The 20,919-nt window shown below is 47.1% G+C and overlaps 2 protein-coding genes across 4 annotated transcripts in view; one reads left to right on the plus strand and one right to left on the minus strand.

Moving 5' to 3' along the window:
- Positions 1–7,555: 7,555 nt before the first annotated feature.
- On the minus strand, positions 7,556–14,552 carry Mrpl40 (mitochondrial ribosomal protein L40). Its single transcript, XM_006994452.4, has 4 exons — positions 13,927–14,552; positions 13,202–13,285; positions 11,493–11,651; positions 7,556–7,993 (listed from the first exon to the last, which is right to left on the minus strand). The coding sequence occupies exons 1-4, from the start codon at positions 13,977–13,979 to the stop codon at positions 7,669–7,671; spliced, it is 621 nt and encodes a 206-aa protein (XP_006994514.1). The 5' UTR covers positions 13,980–14,552; the 3' UTR covers positions 7,556–7,668.
- Positions 14,553–14,856: 304 nt separating this feature from the next.
- The window catches only part of Hira (histone cell cycle regulator), an 85,187-nt gene continuing 79,124 nt past the window's right edge, over positions 14,857–20,919 (plus strand). For 2 of the 3 annotated variants that reach the window (XM_042259043.2, XM_015987946.3), the window contains exon 1: positions 14,959–15,021. Coding sequence is in view for 1 of the 3 variants with exons in the window: in XM_006994451.4 (XP_006994513.1) it covers positions 14,985–15,021 (37 nt within the window). In the remaining 2 variants the exon portion in view is untranslated. Of the gene's footprint in view, positions 15,022–20,919 lie in introns of all 3 variants that reach the window. The other variant, XM_006994451.4, reaches the window with a different exon arrangement.

Consider the following 20,919-nt stretch of genomic DNA (forward strand, 5'->3'; position numbering starts at 1 on the left):
TATTTCAATTTTTTTTGTATCTGTTGAGATTTGTTTTGTGGCCAAGCATGTGGTCAATTTTTGAGAAGGTTCCATGGGGTGCTGAGAAGAAGGTATATTCTTTTGTGTTAGGATGGAATGTTCTGTAGCTATCTATTAAGTCCATTTGAGTCATAACATGTGTTAGGTCCTTTATTTCTTTGTTAAGTTTCAGTCTGGTAGATCTGTCTTTTGGTGAGAGTGGTGTGTTAAAATCTCCCCCTACTAATGTGTGGGGTTTGATGTGCGTTTTAAACTTTAGTAGTGTTTCTTTTATGAATGTGGGTGCTTTTGTATTTGGAGCATAAATGTTTAGAATTGAGACTTCATCTTGGTGGATTTTTCCCTTGATAAATATGTAATATCCATCCTGATCTCTTTTGATTGATTTTAGTTTGAAGTCTATTTTATTAGATATTAGGATAGCTACACCAGCTTGTTTCTTAGGTCCATTTGCTTGGAAAGCCTTTTCCCAGCCCTTTACTCGGAGGTAGTGTCTGTCTTTGAAGTTAAGGTGTGTTTCTTGTATGCAGCAGATGGATGGGTCCTGTTTTCTTATCCATTCTGTTAGCCTGTGTCTTTTTATAGGTGAGTTGAGACCATTGATATTGATGGATATTAATGACCAGTGATTGTTAATTCCTGTTATTTTTTGTGGTTGTATTGTGTTGTCCTTCTTTGGTGTATGTTGGTGTGGGATTATCTATTGCTTGATTTTTCATGGATGTGTTTAGCTTCTTTGGGTTGGATTTTCCCTTCTAGTGCTTTCTATAGGGCTGGGTTTGTGGACAGGTATTGATTAAATCTTGTTTTATCCTGGGATATTTTGTTTACTCCGCCTATGGTGATTGAGAGTTTTGCTAGGTATAATAGTCTGGGTTGGCATCCATGGTCTCTTAGTGTCTGCATAAGATTTGTCCATGATCTTCTAGCTTTCATAGTCTCTATTGAGAAGTCTGATGTTATTCTGATGGGTCTACCTTTATATGTTACTTGGTCTTTTTCCTTTGTGGCTCTTAATATTTTTTCTTTGTTCTGTGTTGGATCCAGCCTATTTGGTGTTCTGTAAGCTTCTTGTATCTTCATAGGTATTTCTTTCTTTAGGTTAGGAAAGTTTTCTTCTATGATTTTGTTGAGTATATTTTCTGTGCTTTTGAGTTGGTATTCTTCTCCTTCTTCTATCCCTATTATTCTTATGTTTGGTCTTTTCATGGTGTCCCAAATTTCCTGGACGTTTTGTGTTATGACTTTTTTGTCTTTAGTGTTTTCTTTGACTGACCAATCTATTTTCTCTATTGTGTCTTCAGTGTCAGAGATTCTCTGTTCCATCTCTTGCAATCGGTTGGTTATGCTTGTTTCTGTAGTTCCTGTTCGTTTAGTCAGGATTTCTATTTCCAGCATTCCCTCAGCATGTGTTTTCTTTATTATCTCAAATTCATTGTTCAGATCTTGGAATGTTTCTTTCATCTGTTTAATTGCTTTTTCTTGGCTTTTTTTGATTTCTTCCCATTTTTTGTTCGTTTTTTTCTTCCATTTCTTTAAGGGAGTTTTTTATTTCCTCTTTAATGGGGTTTTCCATTTCCTCTTTAAGGGAAGTTTTTATTTCCTCTTTAATGGAGTTTTCCATTTCCTCTTTAAGGGAAGTTTTTAATTCCTCTTTAATGGAGTTTTTCATTTCCTCTTTAAGGGAAGTTTTTAATTCCTCTTTAATGGAGTTTTTCATTTCCTCTTTAAGGGAAGTTTTTATTATTTCTTCTTTAATGGAGTTTTTCATTTCCTCTTTGAGGGGATTTTTTATTTCTTCTTTAAGGGAATGTTTTATTTCTTCCTAAAGAGCCTCTATCATCTTCTTAAAGTCGTTTTTTTTTTTTTTTTTTTTGGTTTTTCGAGACAGGGTTTCTCTGTGTAGCTTTGCGCCTTTCCTGGAACTTACTTGGTAGCCCAGGCTGGCCTTGAACTCACAGAGATCCGCCTGCCTCTGCCTCCCGAGTGCTGGGATTAAAGGCATGTGCCACCACCGCCCAGCCTTAAAGTCGTTTTTAGGGTTGATTTCTTCTGTTTCTTCTGTCTTGGTATGTTCAGGTCTTGCAGGTGTAGAATCACTACGTTCTGATGTTGCCATATAGGTCTTTATGTTGTTGCCTGTATTTTTGCACTGGCGTCTACTCATCTCTTCCTCTGCTCAGTGTAGGTGGTGTCTGTGTCTGAGAGTGCCTCTCTTGTTCTAATTTTTAGTCTTGGTTTAGTAGGAGTTCTTGGTTAAATTGGTGCTATTGGGCTGTTTCTTCATGGGTAGCTGATCTCAGTCGGTGAAGTATATACTTATGATTCTGGTGATCTGGTTTGGTGGCTGGGCAGCGCCTTCTTCTGTGTTCCCAGGTCATGTTTTGTTCATTCCTCAACTCCTCACCTGATCTTGTTTCTTCAGACTTCAAACTGTAGGGATCTGAATCCTCTCCCAGATGGATTTCAGCTGAGTGGGGTAGTCTCACCAACACCTCCAAGATGTTAGGTTTCACAGGGTCAGCAGCTGGGCCCTGGGTTGGCCTCAGATGGAGTGTTCAGATTTGTTCTGGTTCCATCCCATGGAGATAGCTTCTTCCCTGGGTGTTGGGTTAGAGGTGTCCCTGTTCCAAGCTTTTGATTAAGAGTTTGTTTTCACTAGCTCTTCAGAGGGTAATAGCTCTGTTTCTGGTCTTTATTGTGACTTTGTTTCGGCTGCCGCCTGCTGTGCCTGCCTGCCTCCACTCTGGGCCTGCCTGCCTCTGCCAGGCTAGTCTACCTCTGCCGGCTGCCGCCGCAGGCCTACCTGCCTCTCTCTTGAGAGATTTTTTTAAAAAAAGTAAGTGGACCTTTGTGAACATTTCAAAGTTTTGTTACAGAGTTTATGACCCCTGGAAAAGACCACACACTCCATACAATTATAATTAAAAGATTTATTGATTAGCAGTTAGCAGGATGTACAGTCTCTGAGCCAAATTTGAGATTGTTGTGAGGGAGAGGTATCGGAAAAGATTTTTTTTTTTTTTTTTTTTTTTTTTTTTTTTTTTTTTTTTGAGACAGGGTTTTTCTGTGTAGCCCTGGTTGTCCTGGAACTCAACTCTGCAGACCAGGCCGGCCTTGAACTCAGAGATCTATCTGCCTCTGCCTCTGCCTCCTGAGTGCTGGGATTAAAGGCGTGTACCATCAGGCCTGCCTGGCTAAATAATCTCCTTCTTCTTTTTTGAGACAGGGTTTCCCTGGGTAGCCCTGGCTGTCCTGGAACTCACTCTGTAGACCAGGCTGGCCTCGAACTCAGAGATCACCTGCCTCTGCCTCCCAAGTGCTGAATGGAAAAGGACTTTTAAAGGGGAAAACCTCATGAAGATCTTCAATATCTATGCAAGGAAGCAAAAAACTGGTCTGCCAAGAGAAGTGGCTAAGGCACCTCAAAACAATCTTTGGGTGTCTTCAAAAGCAAGTTACAGAAGCCAAAAAGCAGTTAGTCCTATCATAACAAGCAGATAGTCACAGCTGTACATTTCTGGGTAAGGTCACAGAGTCAGGGTTACTGGGAACTTATCTTGTAGGCACTGGAGTCAGAGACAAATGGTTGGTGAGTAGCAAGATGTATGCCTTGTATAAATGGGAGTTCCTTTAGCCATAACATACAATGTTACTTAAACTGAAGAAAGAAAAACATAAATTCAAAATGGATTGAAGAACTAAATGTAAAACCTGAAACTGTACACAGAGGCAATAATTACTATATATTTTAGTATATATATTTTTACTTTATAGTTTTTTGTTTATTTGTATATACATGCATCCACACTTGTCCACATGTGTGTGAAGGTTCATGGTTGACAGCAGGCATCTTTCTTAATCTCTTTCCACCTTATATATGAGGCCAGGCCTCCTGTGTAATTGGCCAATTGCCATTTTGGCTAGTATGGCTGGCCAGCTTGCTCTGGGGATTCTGTGTCTCCACCTTCTCTTTGCTGGGACTACAGACATCTGTTTTTCCCCCGAGCTGTTGGGGATCCAAACTCCAGCCCTCACTCTTAGGGGGCGTGTGCTTTTTCTGCTGAGTTTCTCTCCCAGCCTGGCCATGTTATATATGCTGTGTAATAACAGTCACATTAGCTGAGCACAGTGGCTCATACCTGTGATCCTACCTCCCCAGCGAGGCAGGACGATTGATGGTAGTTTGGGGCTGGCCTAGGTTATGTAACAAGATTCAGGCCAATTTGGGCTAGAGTAAGTCCCTGTCCCCAAAATAAATCAAACCAAACCAACCAACCTACCAACCAAACACCCAGACCCAAACCAAACCAAAATAAAAAAACAAAAAACAAAAAACAATAAAACCCCAAACAAACCAAAATCTAACCATAGTCACTGATGTTGAAAAAGAAAAAGATAAACTGAATTTCATGTAAATTTAAATTTTCTTACATCAAAAGATTATTAATCCTGGAAAGATAGATCAGTGGTTAAGAGCACTTGTCTTTGTAGGTATCTGGGTTCCAGTCCCAGCATCCACTAGTGGCTCACAGCCACCTGTAACTCCAGTTCCAGAGGAGTTATGGATGTAGGCACTAGGCATGAATGTAGTGATGCACAAACATGCATGAAGGGAAAACACCATATTCATTAAAAAAAAAAAGGCTATTGATAGTAAAAATGCAACCCATAGAATGGGAGAAAACATTTGCTAAACACACCAGTAGCCATTAGGAAATACAGTTCAAAACCACAAGACCACTTCATACCAGTGCTGAAAGTTATTACCTGTAGTAGAATAACTTAAGGTGTGTTACTTTTGTTTATGTTGCATTTGTTTAACTCTGTGAAGCTGTGTTACTGTGCCTGTGTAAAACATCTGATGGTCTAATAAAGAACTGAACAGCCAATAGTGAGGCAGGAGAAAGGATAGGTGGGGCTGGCAGGCAGAGAGGATATATAGAGGGAGAAATCTGGGAGGAGAAATGTAGAAGGAGCCAGAGAAGGAGAAGGACTCCAGAGGCTAGCCACCCAGCCACCCAGCCACCCAGCCACCCAGCTATAGAGCAAGCCATAGAGTAAGAAACAAAGAGAGGTATTTAGGAATAGAAAAGAAAAAGCCCAGAGGCAAAGGTAGACGGAATAATCTAAAATATAGAAAAGCTGGATAGAAACTAAGCCAAACTAAGGCTGGGCATTCATAAGTTATAATACGACTCTGTGTGTGATTTATTTGGGAGCTGGGTGGCTGGCCCCCTAGAAGAGCAAAAACCTCCAATGGCTGGGCGGTGGTGGCGCACACCTTTAATCCCAGCACTCGGGAGGCAGAGCCAGGTGGATCTCTGTGAGTTCGAGGCCAGCCTGGGCTACCAAGTGAGTTCCAGGAAAGGCGCAAAGCTACACAGGAAAACCCTGTCTCAAAAAACCAAAAAGAAAAAAAAAAAAAAAAAAAGCAAAATGAATGGAATTATCATACAAACAGCAATTTCCTTTCTGGGGATAAACTCATAAAAATTAGAGCAGGAGGGCTGGAGGCATAGTTAGGCGGTAGAACACTTTCTTGGCATGTTCAAAGTCATCATTTCCCCTCCCCTCATTTTTGTTTTTGGAGATGGGATTTCTCTGTCCTGGATCTTGCTGTAGACTGGTCTTGAACTCAGAGATCCACCCGCCTGCCCCTGCCTCCCCAGCACTGGGACTGAAGGCGCGCACCACCACAGCTCCGCCAAAGCCATTGCTTTCCTCTCCAGCACTTCTCCCTCCAAAGGGAATTTAAAGGAAGGTCTGGAAGAGCTCTGTCCACCTGTGACCGGAGCAGCGGCGTTCCTGACAGCTAAACCTCAGAAGCAACAAGATGAATGGATAAACAAAATATGCTTTATTCATCCAACTCATCACCCTACAGAAAACGAAACAAGTGAGGAGGGATCAGGCCAGCCGAGTTACAACAGTGAGACTTGGTCTGAACCCCACACTACCCGAGAAGGGAAAGAAAAACCAGCAGTGTGTGTGTGGTAGCACACCCAAGGAAGCAGTTACTTGGGAGGCTGAGGCAGGAGGATCAGTTGAGCCCACTTTGGGTAGTCTTTTAAAAAATTAAAAAACAGAGGGAATATGCTTAGAGAAATCAGGCTAGGCAGAGATCAACGCTGATTTCACTTATGTGAAGCACATGAGTCGTCTGATATGACAGAAAGAATGGGCGGGGTTAGGCTGGGAGAATAGAGGAATGGGTAAGTTTTGTGATACAGCCCTGGTTAGGCCCAAATTTGAGATCCCTTTGCCTCCATCTCCCAAGCAGCTGGAACTACAGTCATGTGCCATAGTGGTGGGAGTTCTTTAATAGGTATAATTTTCTGTTTCATAATGCAAAGTCCTGGAAATACACAGAGAACATTATAAATATACTCAGTAGATTATACACTATAAACACACAAATATACCACTGAATCTGCAGGAACTGGTCAAGAGAGTAAATTTTGTCTTTTGCCACAATAAACAAAAAGAAACTTTTCTGGTATGTGATGCTGGAGTCAAAGCCAGACCCTCACACGTGCTAGACAAACCACCACGAAGTTGTATCGCCAGCCCTCAATAATCTAAATTCATATTCAAACACAAGTTCCTGTCTCATTAAAAGCCAAAGCCTTTCTGCAGTGGCACTGAGAGTCACTAGGGAAAATGGCACTGCTCCACTGCTACTGGGCTTGTACTACTGGCCAAAACCTTCTCACTAAATTTCACGTTGAAGCCTTTGCCCCTGGCACCTCAGGATGTGGGAGCAGGGGGTTTAGGGAGGTAATCAGGCTAAAATGAGACGATTACATTTGCTGCATGGCAGCATGCATAGTGCCTTCCTAATCTGATAAACAACGACTGAAAAACATCTGTGAAGACAAGGAGGCCACCAGCAAACCAAAGGGGCGGCCACAGGAGAGGTCAAGCATACTAAGACCTCAGTGTGGGGAGTTCTAGAAAATGTTTCCATTGTGTGAGCTGCCCATGCTATGGTATTTTGTTACGGCAGCTGGAACAAAGTACTACATTCACTAGTTCCAAGTTTTGGTTTTGTTTAGGAGACAGGGTCTCACACTGTTCCTTTAGGCTAGCCTTAAACTTCTTTCTGCTTCTGTCTTCCCAGTGCTGGGATTACAGGAATCATTTCAGAAGAATCATAGTAACTGCAATAGTCTCAGCCGGGTCTCACCCTCTTCTGGAGGCCAGAGCAGCTGTCGCTAACATGTTCCTAGCTTGTTCCACTCTCTAAAGGCCACCTCCTGACCTTAAAACCCAGAAACTCTGCAGCTATCCCACAGCAAGATCCAGCTTCTGGCACATCTGCCCAACTGGCAAAACCCGGCATAAGTTTCACCTCTGGTCCTCTGGATTATTTTGTGTCTTCTGTAAGTAGTTCAGAACGCAACTAAACTTTTTATTTTTAAGTCACGTTTTCCCCACTGGAGGGTCAGTGTTGTCTTTCATTGTCTTCCCAGCGGTCTGAAAACCCCACCCAACCTAGGTGAATTATTTAGACCGAAATAAAGGGCAGAGGTGCTTGTGATTACATTTTATTTGTTCTGAGGATGTATCATCTGTGGAAAACAGACTGCAGCTCACTGCTCCGACTCCCGGGGCCAGCATCTTCTGAGGACAGCAGTTTCAGTTCTATCTTTTGAATTCTATTTGTGTGTACACCTTGGTGATGTCATTGTACCTGCCTTCAGGGGCCTGGTAGTCAGAGACTGGTGGCGTGTGATGTGGCCCTTCTTTCTCAAAGGGGAACAGGCTGGGGTCCCGCTTTATGGCCTCAGCGTAGAGCTCTGGAGACTCCAGCTTCAGTTCCTGAAGTGCTTCCTGCTGGGCTTCCAGCATGGCTCTGATGGCTTCCCTCTCTGCCTCGTGTTCCTGCTGCTTGTAGAGTGCCCACCTCTTTAGCAGAAGAGCTCTTTGCTCACTCTCCTCGGAAGAATGCTCTTCCTGGAGTCGCTGTCTGTGAACACACAAGTCCAAAGATGTGAGGCTGAGGAGTACTGACCCTGCTGCAGAGGACAATGTGACCACACAGGACTGACTGACTGACCCTGCAGAGGACAATGTGACCACACAGGACTGACTGACCCTGCTGCAGAGGACAATGTGACCACACAGGACTGACTGACCCTGCTGCAGAGGACAATGTGACCACACAGGACTGACTGACTGACCCTGCAGAGGACAATGTGACCACACAGGACTGACTGACCCTGCTGCAGAGGACAATGTAACCACACAGGACTGACTGACTGACCCTGCTGCAGAGGACAATGTGACCACACATGACTGACTGACCCTGCTGCAGAGGACAATGTGACCACACAGGACTGACTGACTGAACCTGCAGAGGACAATGTGACCACACAGGACTGACTGACTGACCCTGCTGTAGAGGACAATGTGACCACACAGGACTGACTGACTGACCCTGCTGCAGAGGACAATGTGACCACACAGGACTGACTGACCCTGCTGCAGAGGACAATGTGACCACACATGACTGACTGACCCTGCAGGAGAGGACAATGTGACCACACAGGACTGACTGACCCTGCTGTGAGGACAATGTGACCACACAGGACTGACTGACCCTGCTGTGAGGACAATGTGACCACACAGGACTGACTGACCCTGCTGCAGAGGACAATGTGACCACACAGGACTGACTGACTGAACCTGCAGAGGACAATGTGACCACACAGGACTGACTGACTGACCCTGCTGCAGAGGACAATGTGACCACACAGGACTGACTGACCCTGCAGAGGACAATGTGACCACACATGACTGACTGACCCTGCAGGAGAGGACAATGTGACCACACAGGACTGACTGACTGACCCTGCAGAGGACAATGTGACCACACATGACTGACTGACCCTGCTGCAGAGGACAATGTGACCACACAGGACTGACTGACTGACCCTGCTGCACAGGACAATGTGACCACACAGGACTGACTGACTGACCCTGCAGAGGACAATGTGACCACACAGGACTGACTAAACCTGCAGAGGACAATGTGACCACACAGGACTGACTGACTGACCCTGCTGCAGAGGACAATGTGACCACACAGGACTGACTGACTGACCCTGCTGCAGAGGACAATGTGACCACACATGACTGACTGACCCTGCTGTAGAGGACAATGTGACCACACAGGACTGACTGACTGACCCTGCAGAGGACAATGTGACCACACATGACTGACCGACCCTGCAGAGGACAATGTGACCACACAGGACTGACTGACTGACCCTGCAGAGGACAATGTGACCACACAGGACTGACTGACTGACCCTGCAGAGGACAATGTGACCACACATGACTGACTGACCCTGCAGATGACAATGTGACCACACAGGACTGACTGACTGACCCTGCAGAGGACAATGTGACCACACAGGACTGACTGACCCTGCAGAGGACAATGTGACCACACATGACTGACTGACCCTGCTGCAGAGGACAATGTGACCACACAGGACTGACTGACTGACCCTGCGGAGGACAATGTGACCACACAGGACTGACTGACCCTGCTGTAGAGGACAATGTGACCACACAGGACTGACTGACTGACCCTGCAGAGGACAATGTGACCACACAGGACTGACTGACCCTGCAGAGGACAATGTGACCACACATGACTGACTGACCCTGCTGCAGAGGACAATGTGACCACACAGGACTGACTGACTGACCCTGCGGAGGACAATGTGACCACACAGGACTGACTGACCCTGCTGTAGAGGACAATGTGACCACACATGACTGACTGACTGACCCTGCTGCAGAGGACAATGTGACCACACAGGACTGACTGACCCTGCTGCAGAGGACAATGTGACCACACAGGACTGACTGACTGACCCTGCAGAGGACAATGTGACCACACAGGACTGACAGACTGACCCTGCAGAGGACAATGTGACCACACAGGACTGACTGACCCTGCAGAGGACAATGTGACCACACAGGACTGACTGACCCTGCTGTAGAGGACAATGTGACCACACATGACTGACTGACTGACCCTGCTGCAGAGGACAATGTGACCACACAGGACTGACTGACCCTGCTGCAGAGGACAATGTGACCACACAGGACTGACTGACTGACCCTGCAGAGGACAATGTGACCACACAGGACTGACTGACCCTGCAGAGGACAATGTGACCACACAGGACTGACTGACCCTGCAGAGGACAATGTGACCACACAGGACTGACTGACTGACCCTGCAGAGGACAATGTGACCACACATGACTGACCGACCCTGCAGAGGACAATGTGACCACACAGGACTGACTGACTGACCCTGCAGAGGACAATGTGACCACACAGGACTGACTGACTGACCCTGCGGAGGACAATGTGACCACACAGGACTGACTGACCCTGCTGTAGAGGACAATGTGACCACACAGGACTGACTGACTGACCCTGCAGAGGACAATGTGACCACACAGGACTGACTGACTGACCCTGCTGCAGAGGACAATGTGACCACACAGGACTGACTGACTGACCCTGCAGAGGACAATGTGACCACACAGGACTTCACTGCCCTACTAGCAGGCACTGCCAGGCACCACCAGGGCTCAGAAAAATAGTATATCTGGGGGTAAATTAAGAATGCAAAGTTAGGGATGGAGAGATGACTCAGAGGTTAAGAGCATTTACTGTTCTTAGGGACCAGAATTTCTTTCACAGCAGTACCAGAATTAAGTGGCTCACAGTTGCCTGTAACTCCATCTCTAGAGGGTCTGCTGCCCTCTCCTGGCCACTAGGGCACCTGCAGTCACATGAGCATATAGCACACCCCAAGTACACATAAATAAAAATAAATCTTAAGAAAAGAAAGAAAAAGAACACAGTGTAGAGCATGACAGCAGTTGTTGTCTGCCAGAGAAAGAGCACACTCTGAGCGAACTACGGTGCCACTGCTTCTGCCGCAGGCAAAGCCTCCTTTTGTTGAGAGGGGTATCGAAGAAAAGTGGAACAAACACCCAAATCTCAGAGACAAGAGCCTGTTTAGTACCAGAACACCACAAAGCACCAGTGCTTCCCACCTTGCAGGGCTTTATAAACTGCTCACTTTTTCAGGAAAGCATGAGCTAGCTGCTAAACTTACACACAACACAACTGCAACACACACCAACTACGAACATGTGTAGAAGAGGCTGAGAGGTTTCTACAGCGGTGAAGGGGTGAGAGCTACGAGCCAAGGCCTATGTCATGAGTTACAGTCAACACTAATGGACATGAACAACATGACCCTCGGAGCAAAGCTGATCCAAACTCCCAAAAAGCACAATCAAGATGAAAATGACTCCGACCAGGGCCAAGTCAACCCTACTCACCTGTTCCCATCAGACATGAACTTTAACTAGAACTACTTGAGGGAATTCCTTTGCATTAAGGATGTCAACCTAGAGGAGAACCTTTACCGTGATTTATCCAGGAATCTCACTGGGGTGATAAAATCTTCAATAGGAATCAATTCCTGGGTGGCCTTTTCCAGTTTTCGGATCCTCTTCTTCAAGCGATCCTTTGCTGCTTGATCCTTTTTAGGGTCTACCTTCTTCTTCTTTCGCAGAGGTTCCGCTCTAGTAGATAAGAAACAGACACCCAGTGCTACTTCAATCCCAGGACAGACACGATGCTGAAGGAAGTGCCTTACACTTGTACCATACACTACAAGAAAGAGTTGCCCACAGTCCTGACTCCACGAGCTTAGTGAGAGTCAGTTTTTATCCCACTGTTTTCGTGAGGACTGCAGGGGTCCCATCAACTCCGGGAAGCAGCACAAATCTACACGTATTTACTAAGCGGCAGTGTTAATTTTTTTTTAAAGACACATTCGCACATAGCCCTGGCTTGCCTTGAACTAGCTGTGTAGTCACGGAGCTAGGTGGCTACGTCCTTGAACTCCAATCCTACTGTCTCTACCTCCTGACTGCCAGGATAGTCATTTTCTACCACTCCTGGTACTATGGTGCTGGGGCTTCAACTGGAGGCTTTGTGCATGCTAGGCAAGGACTCAATGCACTGAGCTACATTCTTAGCTTGGAAGTGTCAGTCTGTGACTCAGGGATACCTTGAAACTGCCCTGAGAAGTGAACTTACTGAACTAAAATTTACTTACTGAAATGGATTAAAAGCTCATTCACATTTTAAATCAATTTGTGATTAAAAAAAATGCTTTAAGAATAAAAGAGTCAGGATAGTAAAAGTGACTGGCTATGTCTTTATTTACTTCTCAGAATTTGTTACGAATTTCTGGGGTGTCCGAGATGGCTTAGTGGTTAAGAACACTTCCTACTCTTGCAGAGGACCTGGGTTTGGTTGCTAGCACTCACATGGTGGCTCACAAGCACCATTAATTTCAGTTCCAAGGGATCTGGCACCCTCTTCTGGCCTTTGCGATCATCAGGAATGCACTGTACACCCATACACTCAAACATAACACATTTAAAAAAAATTCCATGCCCTAAATCTTTGGCAATTATCTGGTTTGCTTCTAGGAACACATCTCCCAGACATAATTTGCCATTAGGAATAAGCAAATCTGGGGCTGGAGAGATGGCTCAGCAGTTAAGAGTGCTTACTAATTTAGAAGACTGGACTGTGGTTCCCAGCACCCACACCTGGGGCTCACAGCTGCCTGTAATTCTAGGGGATCTGTAAGCCCCACCCAGGGCACCTGAAAACACGACAGGCACATAAACAAAAAAGAAATCTTAAAAACAATCAGCAAACCCTTTAGCATTAAAATCGACTAAATCAAGTCCCAAGAAAGTATCCAAAGTTTCTAGAGGAACTATTATTATTAGTCTTTGAACCTTCCTCCCGCTCAATGAATCAGGATGAACTGAGCAGGGAAGAGCAAAGCCTGTGGAGAGACAGAAGTTAAGATGTGTCCTTTAAAACACACAGAACTCCTCAAAGCTAACTGCTATTTATTTAAACTACTTTACCACACATACATGCTATCGTAGTACAGCTTGTTGCAAGGACAGAGGCATCTACCTACATTTAACTATTAGCTTGATAGACTGATCTGCTAACCAAAGGTTGGGCAATCTTGCTTTGTTTTGGTTATATGCATACATGTGTTCCTCACACTCCAAAAGCTAAGGGTCACATTGAATTTTACCTCATGGGGATGAGATCCCAGAAGGACAGCAAGGAAGCTCTCTGGTGGGTGTGTCTGGCCTGTGTGTGGCAGATTCCAGGGATCCTGAAGGAGAGAAGGGTATGCATAAAGATCCGACTGGGAAAGAGAAGGCACATACACATAACTACAGGGTTCTCAAAACCTGGGGGGGGGGGTTTGTATTTACTTTGCTTTTTTTCAGACAAAAGTCTCTGTAATTCGGGCTATCTTGGAACTCGAGGCAATTCTCTTGCCTAGGCTGATCCACCATGCCTAGCTCACTTGTATTAGGCCAGCAAGGTCAAAGTGAGGATTTTTCAAAACTCCGTTTCGCATTTTGGGTAGGACCCCTACTCGTTCTAGCAGGATTTTTTTTTTTTTTTTTTTTTTTTTTAATGAGGGTGTAACATAGCCTGGGGTTTACACGTGCTACGTAGCTATTGATGACCTTGAATTTCTGATCTAGCCTCTACTTCCACAGCCCTGGGATTGCAGGCGTGTGCCTCCACGCCCAATGTGTTTGTGGCGCTAGGATGGAGCCTTACTTAGGCTTCAGACTCGTTAGGCAAGTAATCTGTCTACTGAGCTACATTCCCAGCTCCTATTATCATTTGCAACAGACGGGATCAGTTTATCCCTGAAATAATCTGCAAGTGCCAGAGCCGCGCCAGGGCAGAGCCCGCGCACGCGCCCTGGGCACTTTGGCCACCCGCGTCGGCACTCACCAGCTCCGCGACCGAAGCGCCCGCGCAGCACTCAGCATCACCGCGGTAGCCATAGCTTTTCACGCCACTCGCAGGCGGGCGGCTTCCGGGAGCGCGCCCCTGGGCGGTCCGACCTGCCGGACCGAGTAGGGTCAGGCAGGCCGCGGCCCGGAACTCTCCGGTCCGGGATTCGGAGAGGCGAGCTCGCCTCTGGCCCCGCCCCCGACGCAGCCCCGCCCCGGGCAAGCGCGGCAAGCTTCGCAGCGTCCCTGCGGCTGGCGTTCCGCTTCCTGTTGGTGCTGCGGTGCAGGCCTGCAGCCCTTGCCCAAGTGTCTCCCGTGCCGGTGTGGCTGCTCGCTGCTCCGCCTGGCCTATGTGTTCACGTCTATGCAAACGCCGCAATCCATGCGCCCGTCTTGCCCCCCCCCCCCTGTACCCCTCCACCAGGCTAGCTCTTTTCTGCATCCGTTAGAGACCAGGGCCGCTGCCGCCTGCCGCTAGCTGCATGCTGGCGCCCGCCCGGATGGCGCTCGCGAGATGCCCAATAGCGCGTGTTGAGGGATGACGGATGCTAGTTACTAAGCTGGACTCGGAGCCGCGGAGGTAGGGCTAGGGACCTGGACACTACCGTGGCCCCGCATCGCCGGGCGGAACCTCGAGGCTCTGCCAGCTCGTCCCAACCGAGCCTCAGCAGCGACCGCGCCCGTGCCAGACCCAGAGCGGAGTAGCCCCGCGCTCCCCCCTGCCTGCCAAAGAGCTGAGGCGGCCCCGTCCGCGTAGGGAGCGGTTTCCCGCCGGGGCGATTTGGCAGGTGCGCGCCGTGACTTCCGGCGTTGCCCCGGAGCCGCCGGAGGAGGAGCGGCGCAGGGGATGCGGCTGTGGCGGCGGCGGCGGCGGCCGAGCGCAGGAGGCGGCTGTGGCGGCGGCTGGGGGCGCGGGCCGGCGATGGCGCGGCGGCGCTGAGGGCAAGGGTGGGCGGCGGCCGGAGGGCAGGCGGCGCGGGAGGAAGCGGCGGCGGCTCCATGGCCCAGGCGCGCTGAGGGACACGGCTCTGGCCTCAGCCCGGCGGCGGCCGAACAATGAAGCTCTTGAAGCCAACCTGGGTCAACCACAATGGTGAGTGCGCGCAGGAGTCGTGGGCGGCCGAGCCTGCATCCGGGTGGGGTCTGGAGTTGGCTTGCGGCGCGCGCAAGCCCTGCCCGCCTTGCCCAGGCGCGGGTGCCGGGTGCTGGAGCTGCAGAGCGGGCGAGAGCAGACTTTGTCCTGGGCTCCGGGATACCGGCGAGCCCCGGCACGTGCTTCGGGCTGGTTGCAGTGAAGTCCGCCTTCGCCCCAAGCAATGGCGCTGGGTCCTGCGCCGCCCACCCCTAGTCTGGAGTGCCTGGCGCCGGGCTTCTGTGAGCTGGCCTGGGCACCGGCTTGGTGCTGCCACCCGGCTTCACCGACCAAAGTGTGCTCAGATGGTTTTAGTGAGTATGAAACTGGGGCGACATCCCCCTTGTGGCCTTTCAGTGGCTCGGTGGAGATCTAGAATCTGCATGAGAGACTGACTGTACTACCGCTCTTGAGGCCTGGAGCTGGTGACAGTGCACCCACTCGGGCTATTGAGGTCCTGGGAAGGTCCTGGGAGCAGGGTCCCTTGGAGGACCACGAAGGAATCACATTTAGTGCAGGGCTGGAGAGTAACTAAGATCGGGGCCAGTAGCGTCCAGGTTGTAGGAGACGAGCGACTTTGGATGTGTGATAGTGACTTCAAAGAACGGACTCATACACCCTGGTCGAGATGGCCGGTGCAGAGCAGCATCAAGTTTTGTGGAGAACTGCTTGCTGTGCAGAGCGAAGAAGAGCTAGAGCCCTCTCCCAGCTGTTAGTACTTGAGTCTCCGGGAGCAGCCACCCTCTGCCCAAAGGGAGAAGAGTCTCCCTCATACTGTCTTGTTCATCGTTTCTACTTTGTAATGCATCTAGAGGGAGCTATAGTTTTTTTTTTCTTCTTTTTCTTTTCTTTTTTTTCTGTAAAGCAAGACAAGTAGATGCATTTTTCTTTTTGAAAATCCACGTGGCCTTTTCATTTAGTATTTGGTCCGGGAAGCTTTTTACTGCTACAGCTAAACATCCTTTTTTTGGGTCACAAGCAAAAATGTGAATATGAATTTTTTTTAATTAAAAATATTTAAGCGAGCCGGGCGGCAGCGGTGGCACACGCCTTTAATCCCAGCACTCGAGAGGCAGAGACAGGCGGATCTCTGTGAGTGTGAGTTCGAGGCCAGCCTGGTCTACAGAGTGAAACCAGGACAGGCACCAAAACTGTACAGAGAAACCCTGTCTCGAAAAAACAAAAGAAAATTTAAGTGATAATGTTTATTAATGATAAAAGATGTTGAAACTTAAGCAAATTTCTTTTTAAATCTAAAGGCAGCCTCCCTCCCTCTCTAAATTGTCTCTGTCTTGGAGAGGATGCTGTCTTGAGTCACCACAGATGGCAGTGGGTAGTGGAAGTTGCTTGCTAGCCAGGCCTGAATGGTAGAGCTAATAGAAGCAAGTTTCCTTTGGGTGAATGGGCTGCCCCACTGCATTGGAGGGGATGCATGGTTGTACTTCCTGGCTTTCTCACTCAGCAGTTGTGTTTCCTGTCTCCTTATACAGCATGCACATACTTTCTGGGGTCTGAAAGTTCAGAGAGGGGAGGAAAAGAGCTAAAGGTTTCCTCAGAGTTGGCAGGGGACCCATTTAGATAAGGTAGCTAGAAGACTAGAAGAGGTTAAAGGCAGAGAGAGAAGTGTTTGCTGGTCTTCATTTCTCTAGCCCAGTACTAGAGAAACCTCTCACATAGAATTTCTCAGCCCCGGCACAATTGACATTTTCAGTCACACAGCTGTTTTAGGGGCTGTCCTGTGTATTTTGTGATCTTTACTTAGGTGTCAGCAGCGCCTACCATCATAACTGCCCACATACCTCAACCAAAAATGTCTGTGACATTACTGAAGTCCACTTGTTAACCTAAATCCCCTCCATTTGAGATGTTCTGGTCTATGGTTATCAGCATGTTAGTACGTCTGACATCGTCATTTTGCACTGAACTTTGCCTTGGATGTGGATTTAGACTGAATTCAAGATAACATCATTTACTAGTTAAGGATTCTTCGCCTTACTAATTATAGGCCTTGGTGAAATCATGTAAAAAGACATATTTCTTCTCCTTGTACTCAATGTAAATGATTGTCCCTAAAGTATGATACAAAATAAAAATTAGTATCTGTTATTTATGTTGATGTTATATGCAGTACACTTACACACATACAGTTTTGAGATGTAATCTTGTTGACTATATTTTACTTATTTGTTTATTTTTTGAGATAAGGTAGCCCTGGCTGTCCTAGAACCCAGAGATCCTCCTGCCTCTGCCTTTCAAGTGCTGAAATTAAGGGCATGCACTATCATACTTGGCCATATAGTTTACTTTAATCATGGCCCAAATAAGTTTCATTTCTGAGTAAGGTTAAGATTATGTATGGGTGCTAGTTGTGGCACACACCTATAATTATAGCTTATCAGGGAGGCTGAGGCAGAAAGAGTGAGTTAAAGAAGGGCTTATCTCCAAGTATGAGTGCACTATGTAGATGAGTTGTTCAGGAGACAGAATGCTGAAGAAGGTAAGCTGAGGAAGGAAAGGAGGAGATAAGGAGATGTGGTTGGGGGATGGGTGGAGTCATGACTTTCTTTTTTGAGTTTGAGGGGAGCGTTGAGGTTTCTAGGTTTGGACACCTAGCCTGTGTCTTCGGAAGTCCTTGTAGGACTTAGAAGGTGGTCTCCAGATCTTGGTAAGATGTGCTGAGAGGGAGGAAAGGTCGGGGTGACGAGATGAGAAAGATGGGAGGCACTATGGAATCAGGAAGAGTTAATGGGGCTTAGCCGTTACATGCATATGGTATAGACACATGCCATTTTTTGAGTTCATTTCTTAAGTGTTCTGGAGAAAGACTGCAGATAAAAGAGATGGGCAGTGGTGTTTTCGTTTGTGTGGGTGTGTGGTGTATGTGCACATGTATGTGCAAGTGCATGTGCTGTCACACGTTTGGAGGCTAGGAGAGGGTGTCAAGTGCCCTGCTTTCTCACCACTCTGTTGCGGTGTCTCTCACCGAGTCTAGAGCTACTCTGGCAACGGGAAATTCCAGTGATTACCCTTCTTGCCCACCTCCCCCAAGATGGAGTTACAGATGGATGGACATTTCTGGATTTTGTGTAGGTACTGGGGATTTGAACTCAGGTCCTCATGATTGTGTGGCAAGCTCTTCTTACTCACTGAGCCATTTCCTGAGGCCCCTGTGGAATTCACTCAGACACTTATGTATTTGCTTGTTTGCTTATTATTTGTTGTTTGTGAGTGTACGCATGCACATGTGTGCCAGAGATCAGTGTTGAGTTTCTTCTGTTGCCCTCTCCCTTTGGAGACAGTGCTTCTTACTGCACTGGAGCTCGTCCTTTGGGCTTAGACTGACTAGCCAGTGCCTCCCAAGTGCTGGGATTACTGGTGTGGGGTGACACTGGCTTTTTATGTAGGTACCAGTGGCAAAATTCAGCCATCCCTCTGCCCCCAGCCCCTTAACATTTATTGAGATCTATTAGGTGTACATGGTGGTTCTTGACTGTAAACCCAGCATTCAGGAAGCAGGAGGATTGCAGTGAGTTTGAGGCCAGCCTGGGCTCTAGATTGAGATCCTTTCTGTCATACACACACACACACACACACACACACACACACACACACACACACACAGTGTGTATTTTTTGTTTTAGAAATTTTAATCTATTAAGTGGCTGAAAATAAACTTTAAACTTTATAAGGAGATTCATAGTTAGACATCTGGGAGGCACACCTGGGCAGTCCCTGCTCTGACCAGTGAAGCCAAATGGGGGCCCTGGTGTTACTGTCCCAATCTTGAGTCTTATGGGTGTCCATGGAAAGGATACGTACTGTGTCTGCCTTGACCCCACGATTTACCTAAATGTTGCTAGTGTAACTAATTACTTTCAGAGGCCTAGCAAATGACACAGATCTGGACTAAGGCCTGGGGTCTAAAAATTGATGCAAACACATTTTATGTTCTTGCCAAGATCAGCAACATCACCCAGAGGACTGGGTGGGGTTGTTAAATAGTGGGAAGGGGTACTGCTCATCCTCCGGGTTGCCTGCCCTCTTCTTTGCTAGCAGAATCCCAGGGTTCCTTTTGTTTTCTGCCTGCCTTTTTCTGCAGGACAGTCTCTAGACAGGGGCACATAGGCTAAAGCTCCTAAACTGGTATGCCTGTGAATGCCAAGGACTTTTAAAATTACTGCCAGGTGGCTGGGCATTGGTGGTGCACACCTTTAATCCCAGTACTCGGGAGGCAGAGGCAGGCGGATCTCTGTGAGTTCAAGGCCAGCCTGGTCTACAGTACGAGATCCAGGACAGGCTCCAAAACTACACTGAGAAACCCTGTCTTGAAAAACCAACCCCCCCCCCCCAAAGACCCAAAATAACCAAAACCCAAAAAACAAAACAAACAAACAAACAAACAAAAAAACCCTGCCATGTAATACTATTTCGAGCTAGCAAGATATTTGCTGGGGGCTTCTGTGTCCAGCTTCTGCAAGACTTCACTGGGTCTGAATATGTCAGACGGTTTGTAACCAAAAGGACAGGCTCACAAACTGTGGCTGAGTTCTGCAGACTTCTCCAAGACGATACTAGATATGAAGGAAATGAGTTGGTAATTCTATCTAGACCAGCTCAGGATTCTTTTTAACTTGCCAAGTAATGGTCTCATGCTGATTCTGACCATCCCTGTCTTCCTGGAGAGCTTGGGGACTATTTTTCTTCAGAAGGACAGCTTTCAGAAACTGAGTGGCACTTGATACAAGGAATATTATGCTTGGAGGTCATTGTTCTGTGGCCATTTTTGTAGTCATTTGGTACCTTGGCACTTCCGACTTAGTAGATTTCATTTGAGTTGCTTGAAGAAATGTCTCTGGCATTTGGTTTTTGAGAATTCTCTGATCATGGGGGAAATCAAAGCTGTTTTCTGGGAGGAACAGGAGGGAGGACCTGTGTTCTAGCCTTGGACCTTGAGTCTCCCTGTTAGCCTGATTAGACCTTCTAGGTTATATGTCTTCTCTTGTCCTGGTTACTATTGCCTACTGGCTTATGGGTAGAGATAGATACTTGGGTAAAATAAAATTGGAACTCACTGGAGATTGCCTACAGAGAGTTAGCTCCCAGAAGGCAGACACTTTGTCTTGGCTTGTGCTTTATTGCCAAAGAACGGTGCCTGGCAGGTACTACAGTATTCACCTGATCGATTAGTAAACACTTATGTGTCTGGATCCTGGAAGAAGGGGATGAAAGGTACCTGGTGGGTGGGTGACCACTACCCTTGACTTCCTTCTTGTTTGTCCTAGCTGTGTCTTTTTATAGATCAGACTTTCTGGTGGAATCTGCTGGGGCCTCCAGGGATAAGGAAACATTTTGTCTAAGCTTCTACCTAAGGAATTCATTTATGTCAGGACTTCTTAAATTTTGCTTATTTATGTATCTGTTTCCAGAGTAGTCGCTTAGCAAGTGACAACTACTGTGTACTAGAAGAAGGATGAAAACCATTAGTGTCTGCCTGGTAAATCTGATGATAACAGGTATGTTGTCCTGTGAAAAATGGCAAGGACAACAGCATTGCAGGTAAGGCCAGAGAGCAAGGAGACATCCTGAGCAAGAGCCATCAACAGGGAGCAGGCAGGTCAGTGTGGACAGGAACGACAGACAGAGACAAGCAACACGAGGGGCATAGGAGGATTTCAGCTTTAAACTCAAGAGATCCTCCTGCCTCCCACGTTTCTGGGACTACCTATATGTGCTACTGTAACCACCTTGGGTAGGAAAATTATAAATAAAAGATGCTTTGGGCAAAGCCTGAATAAGAAGCTAATATTTGGGCAAACATTTTGCTGCAAAAGTTGCCTGCCTGAGAGTTTTGTACACAGG

This window comes from Peromyscus maniculatus, chromosome 12 (genome assembly GCF_049852395.1).
Source record: "Peromyscus maniculatus bairdii isolate BWxNUB_F1_BW_parent chromosome 12, HU_Pman_BW_mat_3.1, whole genome shotgun sequence".
Taxonomy (NCBI): Eukaryota; Metazoa; Chordata; class Mammalia; order Rodentia; family Cricetidae; genus Peromyscus; species Peromyscus maniculatus.

Excerpts from the sequence above, each read along its gene's own strand:
- Mrpl40 (XM_006994452.4), bottom strand. The coding sequence starts at position 13,979 with ATGGCTACCGCGGTGATGCTGAGTGCTGCGCGGGCGCTTCGGTCGCGG. Across the intron at positions 11,652-13,201 it reads TGGGATCTCATCCCCATGAG|AGCGGAACCTCTGCGAAAGA; the intron begins GTAAAATTCAAT and ends CTTATCTACTAG. Across the intron at positions 7,994-11,492 it reads AGATTCCTGGATAAATCACG|ACAGCGACTCCAGGAAGAGC; the intron begins GTAAAGGTTCTC and ends GTGTGTTCACAG.